Consider the following 23,589-nt stretch of genomic DNA (forward strand, 5'->3'; position numbering starts at 1 on the left):
AAAGATGTTTTGACATTGGAAAATCTGAGTTCACCACATTAACAGATAAAACCAGGTGATATTTCTAATAATTTCAAAAAAATCTTTTGATAAAATTCAAAACATTTGTGAGAAAAGCTCTTCACAAAGCAGGACTAGAACTGGGTGTATATTAACAATTTACAGCAAACATTATATGTGAAGGTGAGGTGTTAGAAGCTAAACCTTTCCAATCACAAACGAGACCTGAGTGTCCGGTATCCCTGCATTCAGTGTTGTTTGGGAGGTTCTAATCTATGTAAAACAAGAGGAATAAGGGGTAAAAGGATTAGTAAGGTTGACACCAAACTGTCATTGTACCCTGATGATGTGATTGTCTCCAAAGAATATACAAATGAATTGTTAAAATTAATAACATAGTTTAGCAAACTGTTGGGTGCAAGATCAATAAAATTCAATTGGCAAAAAATTCAGTTGGTTTTCTACACTCCAGAAACTAGAAACAATGACAAAATTACATTTATCAAAACAACCAAAGCTATGTTCCCTACAAGAAAAAAAAATTAAATTATGCAAGAGGCACCCACTCATAGCAGCTCCAAGGCCCAAACTGCTGTTTCCCATTGGAAGGTGATGCCAGGTGACAAGATGGCTCCAGGCCTGCCTCTCACACCTACTGGACTTTTCACGCCTCAGGCTCCTGATCGTGTGGAATGTTGCCAGTAAATCTGAGTTGGTAAATGCTCCTTGGATGATGTTAGTTTGGAATCATTCTCAGTGGAGGCAAGTGGATGCAACTCCTTACAAAATCATAGCTCAGGGTATTCCAGAAGGTACCAAACACCTGGAGTAACTCAAGGTGGGAGAGTGACAGGCCAAGATGGTTTGCATGGAGAGGGGTAGATTCACCTCCTTACAAATGTGAGTCCCAAAGTGTGTCCCCAACTCAAAATCTCCTATATATTAATAGATTGAAAGTTTCAAGTAAATCTGCACTGTTGTGCATGATATGAGAATGACTATTATGAAAAAATGGCAGATACAACTCCTCATAAAACTGATGCCCATGGTGTACCCTCAACTCTTAAACATTCCAGATTGCATTGTTACCAAATGTATTAGCCAAAGGGGTGCTGATGTAAAATACCAGAAACTGGTTGATTTTTACAAAGGGTATTAATTTGGGGTAGGAGCTTATAGAAACCAGGCCATAAGCATAAGGTACTTCCCGGGAAACGGACTTTGGCCCAGTGGTTAGGGCGTCCGTCTACCATATGGGAGGTCCACGGTTCAAATCCCGGGCCTCCTTGACCCGTGTGGAGCTGGCCGTGCGCAGTGCTGATGCGCGCAAGGAGTGCCGTGCCACGCAAGGGTGTCCCCCGCGTGGGGGAGCCCCACGCGCAAGGAGTGCACCCGTGAGGAAAGCCGCCCAGCGTGAAAAGAAAGTGCAGCCTGCCCAGGAATGGCGCCGCCCACACTTCCCGTGCCGCTGACGACAACAGAAGCGGACAAGAAACAAGACGCAGCAAACAGACACCAAGAACAGACAACCAGGGGAAGGGGGGGAAATTAAATAAATAAATAAATCTTTAAAAAATAATAATAATAAATAAGGTACTTCCCTCACCAAAGTCTATTTTCAAGTATTGGAGTAAGATGGCTGCCAACATCTGTGAGGGTTCAGGCTTCCTGGGTTCCTCTGGGCTCAGCTCCTCTGTTTTCTCCACAAGATCAGCTATAGACTATGAGGCTCTCTAGACTTTGCGTCTCTCCACAAGGTTAGCTGTAGACTATGAGGTCTCTCTCCCTGGGGTTTCTGCCACGTCTAAGAAGCCATCTCTTTTCCTCTGTGTTCTTCTCCTGGCTCAGGTGCTCTTCCCGGGACTTGCTTCTCTTTCCTTTACATGCCGACTTCCTGGGGCTCCAGCTTAAGACTTCAGCATCAAACTCCAACATCAAAACTCCAACATCAGAAACCCTCAGCTCTGTTCTTTGCCATGCCTTTTATCTGTGAGTTCCCACCCACCAAGGGGTGGGGACTCAACATCCTAATGATGTGGCCCAATCAAAGCCCTAATCATAACCTAATCAGGCTCAGGTACAGACCAGATTACAAACATAATCCAATATCTATTTTTGGAATTCATAACCATGTCAAACCAAGCAAGAGTCTGTTGCCCAATGTGCACAGAAGTCAATGCAGTGACACCAAGATTTTGCAAAAAGAAATAGTTTTTATTGCTGGACAGCCAAGCAAGGAGACAGGAAAATAAAAGGTCAAATCTGTCTCTTGAGTCTAAAGAGGTTAGGGATTTTATGGGATTTAAACAAAGGAAGGTGAATATAGTGATGCTGGCAGATATTGATTATGTTTCCATTTTGGTTAATAGGGAGTGTGCAAGCACGGAGAAGCCCTTGAAAACTGTGAAAAGCCAACTGAGGCAAGGATAAAGTGGCTATAGAGGAAGACAAGCATTTAGTTCAACAGTGTTGTAAATCTCTCAGTTAACATAAGATAACAAGTAAAGGAATGGAAATAAGCTCACCAAATGGGCTGTAATGGAAGGGCAAGCATGTGGTTACAACATTGTCAACATTGTTATAAATCGTTCAGTTAATACTAGATAGGCACTACAGTTACAAGTAAGGGAAATAAGCTAAAATAACAGCTACAGTTACAAGTTAAGCAGCTGCAGTCAATGTTAGCATCAAATGTCTGGAGTAAATCTGGCCCGTAGGGCAAAATTCAAGGATGGTTCTAATGGAGAAGGGTAGATGCAAGTCTTTACAAAATTGAGTCCCAAATGTGTCCCCAGCTCTACAATATAGCATCAGTTGTCTTGAGTAAAGCCAAACTACTGAGTATGCTTCCAGGATGGTTCCAATGGAGACCAGTAGATCCAACTCCTTACAAAAATCAAAGTTGGAGGTTTGTTGTTTCTTTTCAGCTTCCCTGATCATACAGAATGGCTCAGAGGAAGGCAAGAGGCCACGATGGTTTGCTTCGGAAACAGTGGATGGAACTCCTTATGAAATGGAGGCCCATGGTCTATCTCTAACTCTTAAACCTTCCAGAGTGTATTAAAAATCTCTAGCAAACCTACATCTATTACATTCCCTTTGGAGGGGCTTTCTTACTGGAGACGACTGAACTGAATGCCTTACAAGCTTTGCCCTCAACCTTTTCTCGAATAATTTAGCATTGGAATTATCAGGCCAGGCCAGGATAGTTTTCAGTGAAGACTAGTGGATTGGACCCCTTACAAAACTGAGGCCCAAGGCACAGCTCAACTCTTCAGCTCAGGACATTGGGAGGCTACTGGCTATCATCTGCCATGATGTCCTGGGCTGACAAATTATTTTTGCACTGTGTATGTGGTAGGAAGCTGCCAAAAATTACTGCAAAAATTCATTAAAGGGCTGGAAATTTCCCCACCACGGTTCCTGAAGAAAGGCAATCCTGCCACAGTGGCTGTCTGGAGAAATGAGATACAGCTGAGAAGACCTTGTTCAGGCCCAAGACCCTATACCTGTGGGGGCTTTTTGGGGCCATAGACCTAGGTGGCCAAACTTGAGCAGGCAGAAAGGTTAGACTAGTCCTTTGAGGCCCAAAGGATTCCATTGTTGGTCATCTCAGGAACTTTCCTTTATTTTCCTTTTTTTTTTTTTTCTTTTTTTTTAACAGCTTTATTGAGATATAATTCACATATCATTCAACTAACCCATTTAATATATTAAGAACAATTCATTGGTTCTTAACATATTCTCAAAGTTGTCCAACCATCACCACAATTTCAGAACACCTTTATCACTCCAAAGAGAAACCTCATATCCTTTAGCAGTCACCCCTCGCTTCCCCCAGACACTCTCCCTGCCCTAGACAACCACTAATCTACTTTCTACCGCTATAGATTTGCCTGTTCTGGGCAATTCATATAAATGGAATGATACAATATGTAGTCTTTTGTGTCCGGCTTCTTTCTTTTCGCATAGCATGTCTTCAAGTTTCATCCATATTGTAGCCTGTATCAGTTCCTTTTAAAATGGCTGAATAATGTTCCATTGTATGGATATACCACTTTTATTTGTTCATTCATCAGCCAAAAGTGATTCTATTGGACATTTGGGTTGTTTCCATTTTGGGGCTATTAAGAATAATGCTGCTATGAAATTGTACACAAGTTTTGATGTGGACATATATTCCCATTTCTTTTGGGTATATACCTAGGAGTGGAATTGCTGTGTCATATGGAAACTATCTTTTACTTATTGAGGAATTGTCAAACTGTTTTCCAGGGAGCGGATGTGGCTCAAGCCATTGAGCTCCTGTTTCCCATAGGGGAGGTCCCACGTTTGGTCCCTGCTGCCTCCTAAAACAAACAAACAAACAAACAAAACATACAACAAGCAAGCAAATGAAAAGAACCAGCTAGGGGAGCCAGCGTAGCTCAGAGGTTGAGCACTGGCTTCCCACATACGAGGTCCCCCATACCTCAGTAAATAAATAAAACCGAAACACTGTTTTCCAAAGTGGCTGCACCATTCCATATTCTCACCAGTGATGTGTGAGGATTCCAATTTCTCTGCATCCTCACCAACACTTGTTAATTATCTGTCATTTTGATTATAGCCATCCTAGAGCATGTGAAGATTCCTTTTTTAAGCCAGTTTTTAAAAGTTATACTTTTCTAAGAAATTACCCATTTCAGCAAAATTTTCAGTTATTTTCTGTAAATTTGTACTTTAAACTCTGCAGTGTGGTCTCTTTTTTAAAAAAAAAATCTTTTTAGTGTATTTTTTTTTTTTTAAAGATTTATTTATTTATTTAATTTCCCCCCCTCCCCTGGTTGTCTGTTCTTGGTGTCTGTTTGCTGCGTCTTATTTCTTTGCCCGCTTCTGTTGTCGTCAGCGGCACGGGAAGTGTGGGCGGCGCCATTCCTGGGCAGGCTGCTTTTTCTTTTCACGCTGGGCGGCTTTCCTGACGGGCGCACTCCTTGCACGTGGGGCTCCCCCACGCAGGGGACACCCTTGCATGGCACGGCACTCCTTGCGCGCATCAGCGCTGCGCATGGCCAGCTCCACACGGGTCAAGGAGGCCCGGGGTTTGAACCGCGGACCTCCCATATGGTAGACGGACGCCCTAACCACTGGGCCAAAGTCCGTTTCCCTTTATTGTATTAATAAACATGGTAACTCAAAGTTGCCCCTTTTAGCCACCAGTGTACAATTCAGTGCACATTCATGATATTGTGCCACCATCCCTGATACCAACTACCCCTACTTTCTCATCACTTCAAACAGAAATTTCACATATCAAGCTGTAACTCCCTCTTTCCACTCCATCCCTCACCCCACTCCAATGTAACCTACATACTATTGTCTCTATGAAGTTTGCTTCTTCTAGGAACTTCATATGCGTGAGAGCACACAATATCTGTCTTTTTGTGTCTGGCTTACTTCCCTCCACATGGTGTCTTCAAGGCTCATCCAGACTGTAGCATGTATAATATTCCATTGGGTTTACATACATTTTTTTAATCTATTCATCTCTTGAACACTGGGTTGCTTGCAACTTTTGGCTATGTGAATAATGTTGCTATAAAAATATCTGTTCGAGTCCCTGGTTTCAACTCTTTGGGGAATATACTAAGAGGGGGATTGCCAGGTCATATGGTCATTCTACTTCCAACTTTCTGAGAAAACTTATTTCTACAGTGGCTGGACCATTCTCCAGTGTGACAGCAATGTATAAGGACTCCCATTTCTCCTCATCCCCATCAACACTTAATATTTTCTGTTGTTGTTGTTGTTTTATAACACGCCATCTGCTTTAGTTTGCTAAAAGCTGCTTTGAGGGAAGTGGATGTGGCTCAAGCAATTGGGCTCCTGTCTACCATAGAGGAGGTCGGGGGTTCAATTCCCAGGGCCTCCTGGTGAAGGCAAGCTGACCCATGCAGCAAGCTGGCCCAAGCAGAGAGTTGGCCTATGAGGAGTGCTGGCCCATGCAGTGAGCTGGCCCAAGTGGAGTGCTGGCCCTCGCAGGAGTGCTGGCCCACATGGCAAGCTGGTCCGAGCAGAGAGCTGGCACAGCAAGATGATGCAACAAAAAGAAACACAGAGGACAGACAATAAGAGATGCAGCAGACCAGGGAGCTGAGGTGGATCAAGAGACTGAGCACCTCTCTCCCACTCCGGTATGTCCCAGGATCGGTTCCTGGAGCCACCTAAAGAGAAGACAAGCAGACACAGAAGAACACACAGCAAATGGACACAGAGAGCAGACAACACGGTGGGGTGCGGGTAGGGGGTATAAATAAATAAATAAATCTTGTTTAAATAAATTTTTAAAAGCTGCTTTGAGCAATATACCAGAAGTGTGTTGGCTTTTATAATGGGAATTTATTAGGTTAAAAGCTTACAGTTCTGAGACTGGGTAAAATGTCCAAATCAAGCCATCAGGCAAAGCTCTCTCCCCAAAGGTCGGCTGCTGGTGATCCTGGACTCCTGCCCATGACAAGGCGCATGGAGGCTCTGCCCGGCTCTGCCTTGTCCTCTGGCTCACTTTCTCCCTGAGCTCAGCTATAGGCAATCAGACACACGGCAGGCATTGGCTCCTCTCTGCCTTCTCCTCTCAGCCTCGTCGCTAGTTCTTCTTCACGCTGTTCCATCTGTGGCTTTTCTTTCTCTCAGGTTTGCTGATTTCGACTTCTGGAGGCTTCTCTCTGTCACTGCGGCTCTTCTCCCTGTGTCTGTGGCTTTTATTCCTCCATTTATGAAGGATTCCAGTAAGAGGACTAAGACCCACCCTAGGCCACACCCTACTGGAGCAATCTAATCAAACAGCCCTTAACTATCTAATCTAATCAAACAGCCCCTAGCTACCTAATCTAATCAAAGGTTCACAGCAGGTTCAATTTAAGAACATAATTTTCTAGGGTCCACAAAAATTCAGATCCACACACCATCCCAGTGGGTGTGAAGTGGTATCTCATTGTGGTTTTGATTTGCATTTTCTTGATTGTTTTGGGTGTTAAACAGCAGTTCTTTGAGCGATGAGGTGCAGACACAGCTGGCAGCCACCAGCTAGGAATGTCTCCAAGGACGGCTTTCTTAGATCAAAGGCCCTAGAGAGGGAGGAGGCAGCCAGGGGCAGGGGAGAGGCCCTAACCTAGGCTTCTGGGAGGGTCTCTGAAGGAGGGGGAAAGAGGAACCCCTGTGGGTCCCAGGTTCTGGCCTTTGTGGTGACTCAGGAGGCAGGGGGAGGGCTTTCTCAGGGATCTGGGATGAGCAGTTTCAAACTATATAAAGTGAAAAATAGAAGCAGCAAGGGCCATTTGGAGAAGCTGCCGCAGCTTCTTATCATCCAAGCCACATGGAAGTACCTGCCCTGCTAGTAAATTCTGTAGCATGAAAGAGAAGGAGTGGCAAGGGCCATTCTGAGAAGTTAAGGGTGGTCCTTACCCTCCAAATGATGTAAAGGTGGAGGCTTTGCTCTTGTGCACAGGGCCAGCTGGGGTGTTTGTTCAAAAGGGGAACTCATGACTAGGCCAGGCAGGATAACAAGGCATCAGATATAATTTCCTTTATGCCATTTCATTGATGACCAATGATGTTGAGCATTCTTTCATGTGCTTATTGGCCATCTGTATATCTTTTTAAAGAAGTCCTTTGCCTATTTTTAATTGGATTGTCTTCTTGTTGAGTTACAGCAGTTCTTTATTTATTCTGGATATGAAACCCTTATCAAATATATAGTTCACAATTATTATTTCCCACTCTGTGAGTTGTCTTTTCACTTTCTTGATAGTATCCTTTGTAGTACAAAGGTCTTTTTTTCTTGGAGAAGTCCATTTTATCTCTCTTTTTCTTTAATTGCACATGTTTTTGGTGTCATACCTAAGAAATCACTACCAAATCAAAGGGTATGAAGGTTCCTTCCTGTTTTCTTCCAGGAGTTTTAGCTCTTATGTTTAAGTCCTTGATCCATTTAGAGGTCATTTTGTTTATGGTGTGAGGTAGGGATCCAACGTAATTTTTTTTTTTAATTACTGGGGCTGGGAAATGAACCCAGGACCTACTTTGTGGGAAGACAACACTCAATCACTGAGCCCCATTGTCTCCCTTAAATTGTTTTTTCCATCTGTTTGCCTGTTGTTTTTCTGTTTTTAGGAGGCACTGGAAACTGAACCCATGTGGGAAGCAGGTGCTCAACCACTTGAGCCACATTCATTCCCCCAACTTCATTCTTTTGCAAGTGGATTTTCAGTTTACCCAGCACCATTTGTTGGAGAGACCATTCTTTCCTCAATAATGTTTTTGACATCCTCGTCAAAAATCAGTTGGCTGTAGATATATGGGTTTATTTCTGAACTCTCAGTTCTATTCCATTGGTTTTTATAGTTAGCTTTATGCCAGTATCACACTGTTTTTTGTGTTTTCTATAATTTATTCCCCTTTTATGCTAAATTAAAAATTGGTAATTTCACCAATGTCTTTAGAGAAAAATATATACAAATTGAAATCTAAAAATGATGATTATGTAAGTCAAAGTAAACCCTGGTACTTAAGAAAAGCTGCTAAATAAAAAGCATTTCTAGAAAAACAAAGCCCCATAATAAAATCAAACAAACAAAAGAGAAAGACGCTTTGGTACTCTATTAGTCAGCCAAAGGGGTGCTGATGCAAAGTACCAGAAATCTGTTGGCTTTTATAAAGAGAATTTATTTGGGGTAGAAGCTTACAGTCACAAGGCCATAAGAGTAAGTTACTTCCCTCACCAAAGTGTCATTTTCTGTGTAGTGTCCGCCCACCAAGGGAGTGTGGATTCAAAATCCTACTGATATGGCTGAATCAAAGCCCTAATCTTAATTTAATCAAGTAAAACTGAAATCTCTGAACTTAATACAATCAAAGCAGAACACACCCAGAGGAACAGATCAGTTTACAAACATAATCAATATTTCTTTTTGGAATTCATCAATAATATCAAACTGCCACAGGTACCTTTCAATAACAGAAGATAAAAGTAAGTTTAGTTAATTGTTCATTATTAAATTCATATAGTATAAAAATGCCTTGTGTGGGAGTGTTATATCTTTAAAATTATATCTTTAAAATATCTGAAATATATTAGATCTGGGGGGAAGGTCTTTTTCCTCCTTTTTGATTTTGAAACAACACCAGATTTTGAGGGAAAAAAATTCCCCAATTAACTTTTCTTCTGGTCTTCAGATACTTAAAAGGATGGGATTTTGTACTGTAACTAATTTTAAAATGGCATCATTTGATTTTTAGCAGCATATTTCCTTTGCCCCAATAGACTACAGAAAATAAAGTTTAAATTCTATATTAAAATGCCCTTGATAGTATACCTATGCCTGCAATTCCCATCCACTTTTTTCCTGCACTTTTAAGACTGTGATTATCAAAATCTATAGACAGCTGGTTAAAGGAAGGGACAAGAAAATCATTACTACTGTTCAAAATTTGGCTAGTAGAACAGCACAAGTAAAGACACAACATTCTCAGAACATGGCATGATCCTGCAGGACAATTCTTCAGCACTCTGGAGAACGGAGGCACTGGGATAAACGTCACACAATGTGCTTCTAGCACACTCACAAGAATAGTATCAGCCAGGCTTGGTCTCTTATATTGCTTTGCTGATTAAAAAAAAAAAAAAAAAAAAAGCAAGGTGGGAAGTGGATGGTGTGTATCCAGGGGCAGTAATTCAGCACTACAATCCATCTAGTTTGGTATCATGATGCTGGGTATATGATGGTTAGCTCAAACGTATAAGACAAACGAATCTGGGTAGTGTTTGTTTAAATCTGAAAAGTGTGGCATTAATCCTACAGTTCTAGAATCTAACTCACAAAAGACTTGTCCCTCCAAGATGGTTGTTGGAGCTCAAAGACAAGGGTAGACTAAATGCTAAGTTGTATAATAGTAACGTTGAAATAAAAATAGCTGTATTTTTAAAAAAAACAACTGTTACCAGAAGACTCACATAATCAAATATAAAACCCAGCTCAAAAGAAAAAAAAATTCTTTTTAGCCGCATGAAATTTGACCTGCATCTTATTTAATGCCTACTAACTATAATATCCATGATTTGACAATAGTATTCCTTGAAGTAAAAATTGTGGGTCATGGAATATGTGTCTATTTCAACAATTAGAAATCTGTGTTGTGGTTTTCTTCTGGTTGTGGACTCAGGCTGCAAAGATGCAGCTAGGATTTCAGTTTCAGCATTCAACAAGTTCAATTAGAATAGTCCACATTTATCAAGCAGGAGGGTGATAGTGCTTTGATGCTTATGCTCTTTCAATTTCTCAAAACTTTCTGCTCAGAATGCCAGTGGCAGGTGCAGCATCCATGAGCTGGAAATAGAATATTTTAGGCAACCGTCTGAGCGCTTATTTTATTCAAGGCTGTTCCCACATTTGACAAATATTCTAAAAACGAGTGGAGCTTAGTGGTTGGGTGTGTACTTCACATGTATGAAGTCTCGGGTTCAATCCCCAGGACCTCCTAAAAAAAAAATCTGTGAAAATTACAAGTGTCCCTGTTGTGGGAAAAGGATGCAGAAATGGGACCTCTGCCCTAAAGAAGCAGGCATGATCATTTCTTATCAGCATCCACTCCACATGGAGAAGAGAGTTGGCATGCCAAATGTAACTCGGAGTTACGTTTTAGACAGCCTTCTGCCCTTTTGTGTATATGCTGCTCATGTGCTCTTATGAGAGCATGTGTCTACATTAATCTGAAAAAAGCTGACACTGTGCCCTGGTCAGAAATATGAGGAGGCAAAGTTAAAGGAATGATAAAAAGTACCAGAGAGGAGCGGGTGTAGCTCAGTGGTAGAGTACATACTTTGCATGTACAAGGTCCTAGGTTCATTCTCTGGTACCTCCAAAAAATACAGGAAAAAGTTTAAATTGTACAACAATATTGGTATCTTTTAATATGCCTCATCAAGGTTTCGCAAAATATATCTAACCGAGATCTTCCTTTCTCAAAAAAATATATAATCCCTTCACAAAATAGAACAAGCAGGTATTAGGGGAGCTGCATTTAAAAATATATGTGCATTTATGTATAAATAAATTGCTAGAGCTGAAAATGCTTTCAGATGTTAAACAATTTTCCTAAAAATTTACTACCCAATTTGTGCACCTCTTAAAATATATCTTACAAACATTCTTATGCATTTGGGTGAAACTTTCCCCATGCAAGAGATGAAGAAGCATATTTTTTTCCAAAATAACAATTATTTTCATTCCTGTAACCTGGTTCTTCTGATCACATGTTGTGAAATAGTGATTTTTGGAAACATCTGTAGGAGCTTGGAGGATTTATGGGGCTGAGAGTTTCCATAACAAAAAGAAGGCTAGGACATCTAACTTTTTCTATAGATGTTATTACAATGCACTGGAACTGTGATGTTTGTGAGTCTGAAGCAAAAATCGTCAATGCTTTTTGTCAACCTACATTGCTTCTTTTTTGTAGGATCAAAAGATTTTAATAGCCTGACAAACAAATTTCAAGGATGCACTCCAGGTAGCTTAAACAGTAGTGATTTTAAAAAATAGAGTAAACTTTACTTTTAAAGAAGTTTTAGATTATAGAAAAGTTACATCAAAAGTATGAGGGATTCCCATACATCCACCTCCCTCTCCCATATCATCCCCTATTTTTTAAAATGCAGCCGTACAATTTATTATAATATATCTGTAAAATACACTCATTTAAAAAAAAAGACACTTGTGATAAGGACTAACCTATCTACAGTAATAATCTAAAAAATAAAGCCATCATAGTGACATTTATCACACAAATACTAAAGGAGGGAATTACCACTGTTATAACTTCTTTTTTTAAAAAATTTTTTTTAAAATTTCTCTCCCCTTCCGCCCCCCGCCCCAGTTGTCTGTTCTCTGTGTCTATTTGCTGCGTGTTCTTCTTTGTCCACTTCTGTTGTTGTCAGTGGCACTGGGAATCTATGTTTCTTTTTGTTGCATCATCTTGTTGTGTCAGCTCTCCATGTGTGCGGCACCATTCTGGGCAGGCTGAACTTTTTTGTGTGCTGGGCGGCTCTCCTTACGGGGCGCACTCCTTGCGCATGGGGCTCCCCTGCAGGGACACTCCTGAGTGGCACGGCACTCCTTGCATGCATCAGCACTGCGCATGGGCCAGCTCCACATGGGTCAAGGAGGCCTGGGGTTTGAACAGCAGACCTCCCATGTGGTAGGTGGATGCCCTAACCACTGGGCCAAGTCCGCTTCCCACCATTGTTATAACTTCTTTAAAGCCAAAAACTTAAGCACAAATCAGAATTAAGAGAAACTTCAGAATGTTCACATTTGCATTGCATTTTTGCCTGAACTCTCAAAGATTCCACATATAATAAAACCATAACTTTGAATCAAAATGAATATTAGAAATACTGAAGCCTTGAGATAATCTTACTCTACAGAAGCAAGGAAAACAAAGTGAAAAGTAGCAGCAGTATATTTCTAGGAGAGAAAGCAATCACTTATTTCTTTTATCATAAAACAAAAGTCAATGAGGCAACATTTTAATAACACTAACCAAGTTATTTTCTATTCAAGAATTTGCTTTTCAAGTTGTCTTTAAAATGTATCCATCCATATATTTGTACTAAATTAAATTTATACATCAAAACCATTTTGTTCAGAATTCTAATCTTAAGTATAAACCAGAAGTTATCATAGTCCAAATACTATATAATAATGCTACTATTTAGATTTATATGCTTCATCTTTAAAAATCTTTAAAACTTATCTTACAAAAAGGAGTTTTGCCCTGTTTCTCCAGAATAAATGTCCCTATGTCTAAAACTTTAAATGATAATCAAAAAAAGACAGTTTCAAATAATTCATGCTATGCATTGTCCTTTATCAGGCTTTGATAAAAACAGCCATCAGGTGATGGAGCACCATCTTTCTTCTCAGTGACAGTCTCTAAACTCCCAGAAGCAGACACAATAACCATTATTTTATTTGTTGAAGCTCTCTTCTGTTTCTCAGCAATAGCTGCACAAACAGCAAAAATCTCATCATTTTCAAAGTCGTAGTCAGGAATTGACTTTGGTGAGAAATCTGTTACTTCTGATGATTCACTCTGTTTAATCCTTTGTGCCACTTTCTGCTGCTCCTGGAGTGTTCTTGCCCAAGAAAGGTCTTCTTTCCAAATTTCAGGGTTCACTGGATAGATATAAAGGGCTACTTGAAAACTTTGAATTGCTGCATCTATTTTGTCCTTCAGCTCTCTGCTGTCATATTGCTCTGTTGTCTGTCTTCTTATTCTTTAGTTTACCCTTCCTAATAATCTTCATTTCTAAACTCTTCTCCATATCTCTCACCCTTGCTATTTCCTTTCAGGCTGCAGCATCCCCTTTAATATCTCTTGCAAATTTTATCTTTTGGTAACCTATTCTATTCGTTTTTGTCTGTCTGTGAAAACTTTGAACTCACCCTCAGTTTTGAAGAACAACTTTGCTGGATACAGAATTCTTGGATGGAATTTTTTTTTCTGTACCTTAAATACATCATACCACTTTTTTCTCTCCTCTATGGTTTCTCATGAGAGGTCAGCATTTAATCTTATCGAGTTTCCCTTATATGTGATGCTTTGCTTTTCTCTTGCTGCTTTCAGAATCTTCTCTTTATCTCTGATATGTATCATTTTGAATAGTAGATGTCTAGGGGTAGATCTATTAAGATTTATTCTGTTTGGGGTGCACTGTCTTTCTTGGATATTGATATTTATGTTCTTCATAAGGGTTGCGACGTTCTCAGTCATATTTCCTCAAATATTTCTACCCCTTTTCTATTTTCTTCTCCTTATGGGACTCCAATAATGCGAATGTGCATTTCACGTTGTCATTCAATTCCCTGAGACGCTGTTCCATTTTTTCCATTCTCTTCTCTTTCTGTTCTCCTGTCTTTTCCAGTTCAGATATTCTGTCTTTGAAATCACTAATTTTGTCTTCAAGCAATTCAAATCTGTGCTTCTAATGTATTTTTAATCACATCCAATCGTGTCTTTCATTCCCATAAAATCTGTTACTTTTCTTTGCAGGCTTTCAAATTGTTCTTTAAGCTTTTCCAGTGTCTTCTTACTATCCCTTATTTCTTTAAATTCTTTGAAGTGATTTAGGAGAGTTGTGTGATTATCACTGACTAATTGTATTAAATCCTGTATCTCTTTAGGATATTTGGTTTGTTCTTTTGGTTGGGCCACTTCTTCCTTTTTCCTAGTATGGCTTGTAATTTCTTGCTGTCTAGGTATCTGAATACAATGGTGTGTTTACTCTGATGGCTAATGTCTCTCTCTTGCCTACTGTTTTTTTTCCCCCACAGATCTTCTTTGGTATTTTATTCAACTTACTCTCAGTCTTTAAAACTTCCCAGCTTTAACTTTCAAAACCTGACCACGGACTCACATATGGGGTAAGATTTTCTCCCAGGGGTTGGATACAGAGAGCGCTAGCAGTTTTTGTCCATGCAGTTTCCAGACCGGCCAGCAGATGGCGTGAGTCAGCGCCCCTTTCCACAGAGGTGTTTCAGTGTGGGCTTTCCTGCGTGCCCGTGTTGAATCTCCAGAGTGGAGATTCAAAGCGGGCTCTGCTGGCTGAATTCACTGAAGAAAAGCACCTCGAGCACGATATCTGTTCCCTTTCAGTCACTACAGTGAGACAGGGGTTTTACCCCAAATTAATACCTTGGGAGTGGGGGAAGGGAGCCAAGAAAAGTGATTTTGATCCATACTGACATCTACCACAACCAAGGGCAGAAACCAGCGTTTTCTCTCTGATGGCATCACCCACTTATCCTTTTAGTCATTATTAGGGAAGGACACCTGTAACCGGTTTACAGTACCTCCAGGTGAGTGAGGCAGTGCAGGCAAGTCCAAAAGTAAGAAAAAACCCACTACAGTCCTGATTTGGCTTAAAGCAATAGGGCAATCCCTATTATACCCACATTTTCCAAAAACATCTTTTCCAAGGCAAGTAAAGTTACTGAGAGTGCGTGTGGCTTTTATCACGACGATGCATTAAGTGAGCAGGTGCTTGCTGAGTACCACAGGACACTTCAAAAGGTATCTGTTTACTTTTCCTCTCTAAGGCCTGCATTTGATGCCAATCGTTTGATTTTAGGCTTAAGAATGAAAAGACTGTGTTGCTCTCCTTTGATTAAAAAAAAATGACTGTCATAATCACCATATCGGTCATCACTTAAATATCTGAGGTAGCAGAGAGTTGCCCTGAGAGGCTTCTTTTCCAAGGGATATTTTTGCACATTCATTGCCTCTGTTTTTCTGACATTGTTATAGCCACCTTTCTCAAACCTATCTTGTTGGCTTCCAGAAATCTAACCATATCCTGCTGTTTCTTTTCAATCTCTCCAGCTTTATGTCCCCTTTCCCACTCACTCTATAACAAGCAGTGTCTTTCTAACCTTAGATGCAGCTGAGTCTCATGGAGAACTTGTTGAAACACATACCTTATTTTGATTACGTGGCTTTGTAATAAGTTTTGAAATTAGGAAAGTGAGGGTCCTCCAAATTTGTTATTCCTTTGTAAGATTGATTTGGCTATTTGGGGACCCTTATGATTCTATATAAATTTGAGGACTGGTTTTTCCATTTCTGCAAAAAGGCTTCTGGGATTTTGCTAGTTATTGTGTTGAATCTGTAAATAGCTTTGGGTAGTATTGACATCTTAATAACATTAAGTCTTCCTATCATGAACATGTGATGTCTTGTCATTATTTAGGTCTTCTTTTATTTCTTTCAGCAATTTTTGTAGTTTTCAGTGTGCAAGTCCTTCAATTCCTTGTTAAATTTGTTCGTTTAGGAACTATTGTGAATGGGACTTAAAAAAATTTTTACATTTCAGAATATTCTTTGTAGGTATGTAAAAACATAACTGATTCTTATAGTCTCCAACTTTGCTGAATTTGTTTATCATATCTAGTAGTATTTTTGTGGATTCTTGGGATTTCTGTATAAAGGATCATGTCATCTGTGAATAGAGATAGTTTTACTTCTTCCTTTCCAGTTTGGATCCCTTCTTCTTTTTCTTTTCCTTGCCTAATTGCTCTGGTAAGGACTTCCAGTACAATGCTGACTAGCAGTGGTGAACAGCCTCCTTGTCTTGTTCCTGACCTCAGGGGGAAAGCTTTCAATCTTTCACCACTGAATATAATATTAGCTCTGGGCTTCGCATATATGCTCTTTATTATGTTGGGGCAGTTACCTACCATTCCTATTTTTCTGAATTTTTTTTATCATGAAAGGGTGTTGAATCTTGTCAAATGTCTTTTCTGCATCAATTGAGATGATAATATGATTTTATCCCTTCATTCTAAAAGGGTGATTGACTTTCTTATGTTGAAATACCCTTGCATTCCTGGGAATAAATCCCATTGGTCATTGTGTATAATTCTCTTAATATGCTGTTGAATTTGATTTGCTAGTATTTTATTGAGGGTTTTTGCATCTATAGTCATAAGGGAAATTGGTTTGCAGGTTTTTTATGAAGTCTTTTTTTAAAAGATTTATTTATTTATTTATTTATTTATCCCCACTCCCCTCATTGTTTGCACTTGCTGTGTCTGTTGTCTTCCTTGTTCTTCAGGAGGCATGGGGAACTGAATTCAGGACCTCCAATGTAGGAGGGAGGTGCCTAATCGCTTGAGCCACCTCGTTCCCTGCTTTGTTGAGTCTCTCGTTATGTTTTTTCTTCTTGTGTCTCTCGTTGCAGCATCTTGTTGTGTCAGCTTGCCACGCCTGCCCATGAGCCAGCTCTTTGTCTTCTTTAGGAGGCACCGGGAACTGAACCGTGGACCTCTCATGTGGGCGGTGCCATTCCTCGGCAGGCTGCTCCCTCCTTCGCGCTGGGCGGCTCTCCTTATGGGTGCACTCCTTGCGCGTGGGGCTCCCCTACGCGGGGGACACCCCTGTGTGGCACGGCACTCCTTGCGCGCATCAGCACTGCGCATGGGCCAGCTCCACACGGGTCAAGGAGGCCCGGGGCTTGAACCGCGGACCTCCCATGTGGTAGACGGACGCCCTAACCACTGGGCCAAAGTCCGTTTCCCTGTTACAAGTCTCTTAAGCTCTCCTGTTTCTACTTGAGTCAGTCTAAGTAACTCATATGTTTCTGGGAATCTCTCCATTTTCCCTAAATAATCAAATTTGTTGGCATACAATTATGCATAGTATTCTTTGCAAGATTAGTGGTACTGTCCCCCCCTTTCATTTTGAATTTCAGTTATTTGCATCCTCTCTTATTTTGTCAGTTTAGCTAAAGTTGGTCCGTTTTATCAATCTTTTCAAAGAACCAACTTTTGGTTTCATTGATTCTCTCAATGTTTTTCTATTCTCTATTTCATTTATTTCTGCTCTAATCTTTATTATTTCTTTCCTTCTACTAACTGTAAGTTTTGTTTGCTCTTCTTTTTCCTGGTTCCTTCAGATGTGAATTTAGGTTATTGGTTTGGAACTTTTCTTCTTTTTTAATTAGCCATTCATTACTATAAATTTCCCTCTGAGCCCTGTCTTCATTGCATCCCCTAAGTTTTGACATGCTGTGTTTTTGTCCTCTTTTTAAACTCCTGCTGTTCTTGGTGAAGGATCTGGTCAAAGTCTTGTCCATTTTATTAGTCTTAAAGAACCAGACCCCCTCCCTTTTTTTTCTGGATCATACTCTTTGTTGTAATTCAAATTTCTATCTCTTAATTTTCCCTTCGTTCTACTTATCTTGAGTTTTTCTCTTGTTCTTTTTCTCACATCTTGAGTTAGAAACTTTGTTCATTAACTTTCAGTTGCCTTTTCCAGTGTAAATATTTAAGGCTTACTGATATGTTATATTTTCATTAACATTCAGTTCTAAGTATTTCCTAATTTCCATATTTTTTCTTTTACTCATGAGTTAACAAAATGTAAGGTTTTGTTAGTTCTAGTTTAATTGCATTATAGCTAATTAATGAGATACGTGTTACCAGTTACTTGAAATTTGCTTTATAACCAGAATATGCAAAACTTTTGTAAACGTTCATACTAGCAAGTTCCATTAGTGTAAAAAGTCTGCCACCACTTTCACAGCTTTTTTCAGAAAAGCAGGAGTGGATTTAAACAAATATTCCAAAAAGAAAGAGGTTGTCTGCATTTAAGGAAGAGCTATAATTAGAAATTTGATGTTGTGCATTAGAATTACAATTTGAGTACAAATAAAGTTAATTTTCATGAAAACAACTGGTGTTTGAATTATGGTCACTGAATTATGGTCACCACTGTAGTTAAATACACCTATTGCCAAAAGCAAAGTATTAAGCCCTTTGCTTGCACAACTTGTGCCATAAGGCAAAACAATTAAAAAAAAAAAAAGCCCAGTGAAAACCTATCACCATAAAACCTGAAGGTCTGAGGAAGTTGCATGTAATTGTGCTGAATTCCCAGCACATAGCACAGGGTTGTACCTTAGTAATAGCAGTCCTAGCTCTTTTAGTAAAATGTTTCATATTCTTTGTTGAGCTTGGAAGAAAAAGAAAAGGAAAGAGCAATGTAGTGCTAGCACTAGGTGAAGAAAGTCTGCTCTCTGGAGTTCCACATTGCTCTGAACTTACCTACCATATATGATCCTAGGAAAGTTATCTAACCTCTTTTGAGCTCAGTTTCCTCATCTCTAAAATGGAAACAGTAATATCTATCTTGCAGACTGTATTAGTCAGCCAAAGGGGTGCTGATGCAAAATACCAGAAATTGGTTGGTTTTTATAAAGGGTATTTATTTGGGGTAGGAGCTTACAGATACCAGGCCATGAAGCATAAGTTACTTCCCTCACCAAAGTCTACTTGGAGCAAGATGGCCGCCGACGACCATGAGGGTTCAGGCTTCCTGGGTTCCTACGCTCCTGGGGCTTGCTTTTCTCTGGGTGCAAGGTTCCTTTCTTCCTGGGGCCAGTTTCTCTTTCCTCTGTGAGCTTACTTCCCGGGACTCCAGCTGAAGTCTTCAGCATCAAACTTTAACATCAGAAAACCCTCAACTCTGTCCTTTGCCATGCCTTTTATCTGTGAGTCCCCACACTTTGATGTGCCCTACTGGCACAAGAGGTTTACATAATCCCTTAATCAAGTAAACCTATGAATCCAATATAATCTAATATGCCCGGAGGAGGAGATCAGTTTATAAACATAATCCGATATTTCTTTTTGGAATTCATCAATAATATCAAACTGCTACATAGACTTTGTTATAAATAACTCACATAAAGCTCCAATATGTCATGACTGATATATTTTAAAAAAACAAGTGCAAAAAAAAAAGCACCTTTGGTTAAAACAAGATGTCAAATGAGGATGACTCTGAGCGAAGTCTAGTACACACTTGTCAGCTAGTATTACTCTTTCAGTAAATATTTACTTAGAGTCAAGCACATGCCAGTATTGGGGACCCCACAATGAACAAGCAGTTTGAGTCTCTGCCCTTTAGACACTCATCTGTATTACCCAGCCAAAGGGGTGCTGAGGCAAAGTACTACAAATCTGTTGGGTTTTATAAAGGGCATGTATCTGGGGGTAAAAGCTTACAGTTACAAGGCCCTAAAGAATCCAACTCAAGGTTACTTCCACTGAATTCTGTTGCCACAAGCAAGATGGCAGGCAATCTCTCCTGGTCTCTCCTTCCTTCTTCCTCTTAAGGCTTCATGGGCCCAGCTTCTTCCAATTTCAGCTGCAGGCCTGAGGGCTCATTTCTTTCCAGGCTCTTCTCAGCTGCTCAGGGCTCTGGTCTGTTCAACTGCAAACTCTCAGGTGAATGGCTCAGTTTTCTCCAGAGCCCAAGGTCAAGATTCTCTCCTGTGCCATATCTTTGGAGCTCTCTCTTTCTTTTACTGTGTTTTATACTGTGTGTTCTCCTTGAATGTTCATTTATATAGCCCACCAATGGGGCAGGTACTCAGCCCTGACTCACCCTAATCTTGATTTAATTAAGTAAATGTAAAACCTTTGAATTTAATACAATCAAAGGGTATCACGTCCAGAGAAACAGACAAGTTTACAAACATAATCTATATCTCTTTTTTTTTTTAAGATTTATTTTATTTCTTTCTCTCCCCTTCCCCCACCCCATTGTCTGCTCTCTGTGTCCATTCGCTGTGTGTTCATCTGTGTCTGCTTACATTCTTGTCAGGTGGCACCAGGAATCTGTGTCTCCTTTTTTTTTAAAATAATTTTTTTTAGCCCTCCTTTGTGGCTTTTTTGCATGCTGTCTGCTCTCTGTGTCCATTCACTGTGCGTTCTTCTATGTCTGTATTTATTTATTTTATTTCCCCTCCCCCCTTGCGGCTTGCTTGCTGTCTGCTCTCTGTGTCCATTTGCTGCACGCTCTTCTGTGTTTTTTTGCTTGTCTCCCTTTTTTGTTGTGTCGCCTTGCTGAGTCAGCTCTCCGTGGTGCTCTGCAGCGCTTGGAGGTGGGACTGCCTTCACAAGGAGGCCCTGGAACACAAACCCAGGGCCTCCCATATGGTAGATGGGAGTCCAACTGATTAAGCCACAGCCGCTTCCTTGTATCTCTTTTTGTTGCATCATCTCGCTGTGTCAGCTCTCCATGTGTGCTGTGCCACTCCAGGGCGGACTGCATTTTTTCGCACAGGGTGGCTCTCCTTGCTGGGTACACTACTTGTGCACGGGGCAACCCCACGTGGGGGGCACCCCTGCGTGGCACGGCACTCCTTTCACGTGGCAGTGCTGCGCATGGGCCAGCTCACCACATGGGCCACCAGGCCCTGGGTATCGAACCCTGGACCTCCTGTATCGTAGGCGGACACTCTTATCAGTTGAGCCACATCCACTTTCCTAGATGTCTTTTTGGAATTCACAAATAGTATCAAACTGCCACATCATCTCAGACAAGTTATTTAGACACTGGGCTTATAAATAATTTACTTTTGCAGAATTTGCCAGCAAGTGCTTTCAGGGAGCAGACAGGGAACTGAGTGCAGCAGGTCCTCTGTGATACAGTTGGGAGAGGGAGGAACTAGGGGCGGTCTAAGGACAGTCACATTTATTAGCCACCATGCTAGCATCCCTGGGCAGAGTACTAGCTGCAAGGCTGAGCATTCTTTGAGTAGTATTCCAAGTGTTATGATGGAGGAAATGTCCAGTGCCGATACTTAAAATGTTTTGTTCTCTTCCTAACTAAAACCTGAGCTCTCGAAGGTAAGAAGAGTGCCTTCTCTGCCTCGCCTGGAGAGTGCCAGAGTGCAATCATCAATTGGATATCCGCACAGTGCCAAATGATTTTATGACCAATGCAGGGGTCAGAACATGCAGTTGAAAAACACTGCTCTAAGCATTTGACTTCTTTGCCTTCCCGCGTTTGCACATGCTTAGTTCCGTCTTTCTGCAAGGCATCCTCTCCACCTGGTCAGATCTTATTGCTCTTTCAAGGTATGAAATCAAAAGAAGCTTCCTTCTCTGGACTTACCCGCCCACATTCGAATCCTGAAAATCGTCATGAATTTCGAGTTGATACGTGCAAAGAACTCAGAACAGTGCATGGCAAAGAGTAAGTGTTGCCTCTTATTACTGTCAAAGTTAGTAATTACACAACTATTGTGCGCTACTCTTGTGTCTTTTTCCACACGACTATAAACCCCTGGAGCCAGACACTTGGGTTAATTTTTGCTCATCTTTCTATTATTATTGCCTCGCCCTGCCTAGTATACGCTGGGCGCCCAGTAAATAAGAACCAGTAAGGAAGCAGAACTAGCCAGAAGGAACAAACACCTCGAGAGGTCGCGGGCGGAGCCAGCGTAGGGTGACACCTCCGTCGCGCCGGAGTCCCCGCCCCGGAGGGCGGGTCGGTGCCGCCCCCGCGCTCAGACCGAGGTCAGAAGTCACGTGGGACGCAGCTGGGCGGCCGCAGGGGAAGCTGGGCCAAGATGGCGACAGTGAGGAGGGCGCTGCCGCTGGGACTGGTGGGCTTGGCGTCGCTCCGGGCTGTAAGTGCCCCGCCCGCCTAGGGGGCGGCCCCGCAGGCACCGTAGGGGTCAGGGTCGCAGGCTTGGCCCGTGGTGGCTGCTCTCCGAGAGGTGAAGCCGGACAGCTCCTTAGGCCAGAGTCGGGAGGGCCTCGGAGGCTTAGACCGTCATTGTCCTGCCCACCTCTCTTGAGGGATATGGGAAACTGAGGACTGGAGAGGGGAAACGACGTGCCTTGGTCACGGAGTCCTGGACGCAAACCCAGGCGTCCTGATTCCCAGGCCAAGGTTATTCCCGGTGACCCTGACTCCGTTCTCCTATAATTGAACTTCAGACCTTTCCAAGCTACTCATTAATGAAAATCACAAACATTCTCCCCCTTCCACGTGGAAAAAGGAAGGCGTCCGGTCTTGCCGCCTCCATTCTCAGTTCTTGTTGCTTTTGGAGGCGTTTGGGGAGGTATCTCACCTACCGAGCAGGACTTGGGCTGTGGGGGGCCAGGCTGCGATTCCCTTGGAATTGTTCTCTCACTCCAAGTTCCGCGAGTGCATGGGAAGTGTGGGAGTCCTAGTTAGTTTTACGATGGACTCAAGCTAGGGTGGCTCTGTCTCTTTCTAAGCTGAGCGACAGTTAATTACCCTCTGAAACTCTCTCAGCTATAAAATAACATTACCTCAGGGTTGTTTTGGAGATAGAAGAAAATGTAGGTAAAGCATTTGGCATTGTCTTGGCTCTTGGTAAGTGATCACCACTTAGTAAGTGGTGATAACTAGAGAGTTTAGGAGTTATAGCTGCATAATGAGAAAAACTACACCTATCCTGACAGTGTGCCTCTCATAGAGGGCCATTTTAATGTCTTCACTAGCCCACCCATATCCACCAGTTACTCATGTGTAAATGAAGATGGTTAATTCCAACTTCAAGAGTTAGAAGCAAGTGAGATGGTAGAATTAATAATGCTTTGAAAAAATCCCTGGTGAAATGAAGTGATGATGATAGGTACATCATTGGTTTACTAGCATAGGTTTGGTATCAAAACCAGACTTGGGTTCAAGTCCAATCTCCATCACTTCCTACATATGTGATTGAGGGTAATCTTTCTGAGGCTCAGTTTCTCCATCCAGTTGAGATAATGAAATGTAAAGTTATCGTTAAATGAAGTACCTTTGTCATTAGATAGCATGAGGGTTTATCAATATTCTTGTTGATGCTTAAGAATATTGATAGCCCTGGAAGCAGTGACACAGGACTTATGTGGTGAGATAGGATCATCTCTAGGCAGAACTTTATAGAGGAGCTATTTAACCAGGAGAACAGAAGACTGGGAGGGAAGGGTGGCAATGAGGCAATATAGCCTATCAGCTAGGAGCATGTGCTTTAGAGCTACACAGCTACGTTCAGATTTTAGCACAGTGTCTTACTGGCCTGTGACCTTTGGAAAGTTGCTGAATCTTTTTGGACCTTAGATTTCTCACAGTAGAATGGGGATTATAGTCATTCCTATATAATAAGGTTGTTGAGAAGATGATATGGGTTAACATGTGAAAGCCTCTTGTAAGTGCCTGGAAAATATTAAGTACTTAGTAAATGTGAATTAT

At 41.3% G+C, this 23,589-nt stretch overlaps 1 protein-coding gene across 8 annotated transcripts in view; it reads left to right on the top strand.

Moving 5' to 3' along the window:
• Positions 1–21,909: 21,909 nt before the first annotated feature.
• Positions 21,910–23,589, top strand: part of HMGCL (3-hydroxy-3-methylglutaryl-CoA lyase) — a 30,413-nt gene continuing 28,733 nt past the window's right edge. For 3 of the 8 annotated variants that reach the window (XM_071217663.1, XM_071217666.1, XM_071217668.1), the window contains exon 1: positions 21,923–22,012. Coding sequence is in view for 2 of the 8 variants with exons in the window: in XM_004465404.4 (XP_004465461.2) it covers positions 21,953–22,012 (60 nt within the window). In the remaining 6 variants the exon portion in view is untranslated. Of the gene's footprint in view, positions 22,013–23,589 lie in introns of all 8 variants that reach the window. The other 5 variants (XM_004465404.4, XM_004465405.5, XM_071217665.1 and 2 more) reach the window with 3 other exon arrangements.

This window comes from Dasypus novemcinctus, chromosome 9 (genome assembly GCF_030445035.2).
Source record: "Dasypus novemcinctus isolate mDasNov1 chromosome 9, mDasNov1.1.hap2, whole genome shotgun sequence".
NCBI classification, from domain to species: domain Eukaryota; kingdom Metazoa; phylum Chordata; class Mammalia; order Cingulata; family Dasypodidae; genus Dasypus; species Dasypus novemcinctus.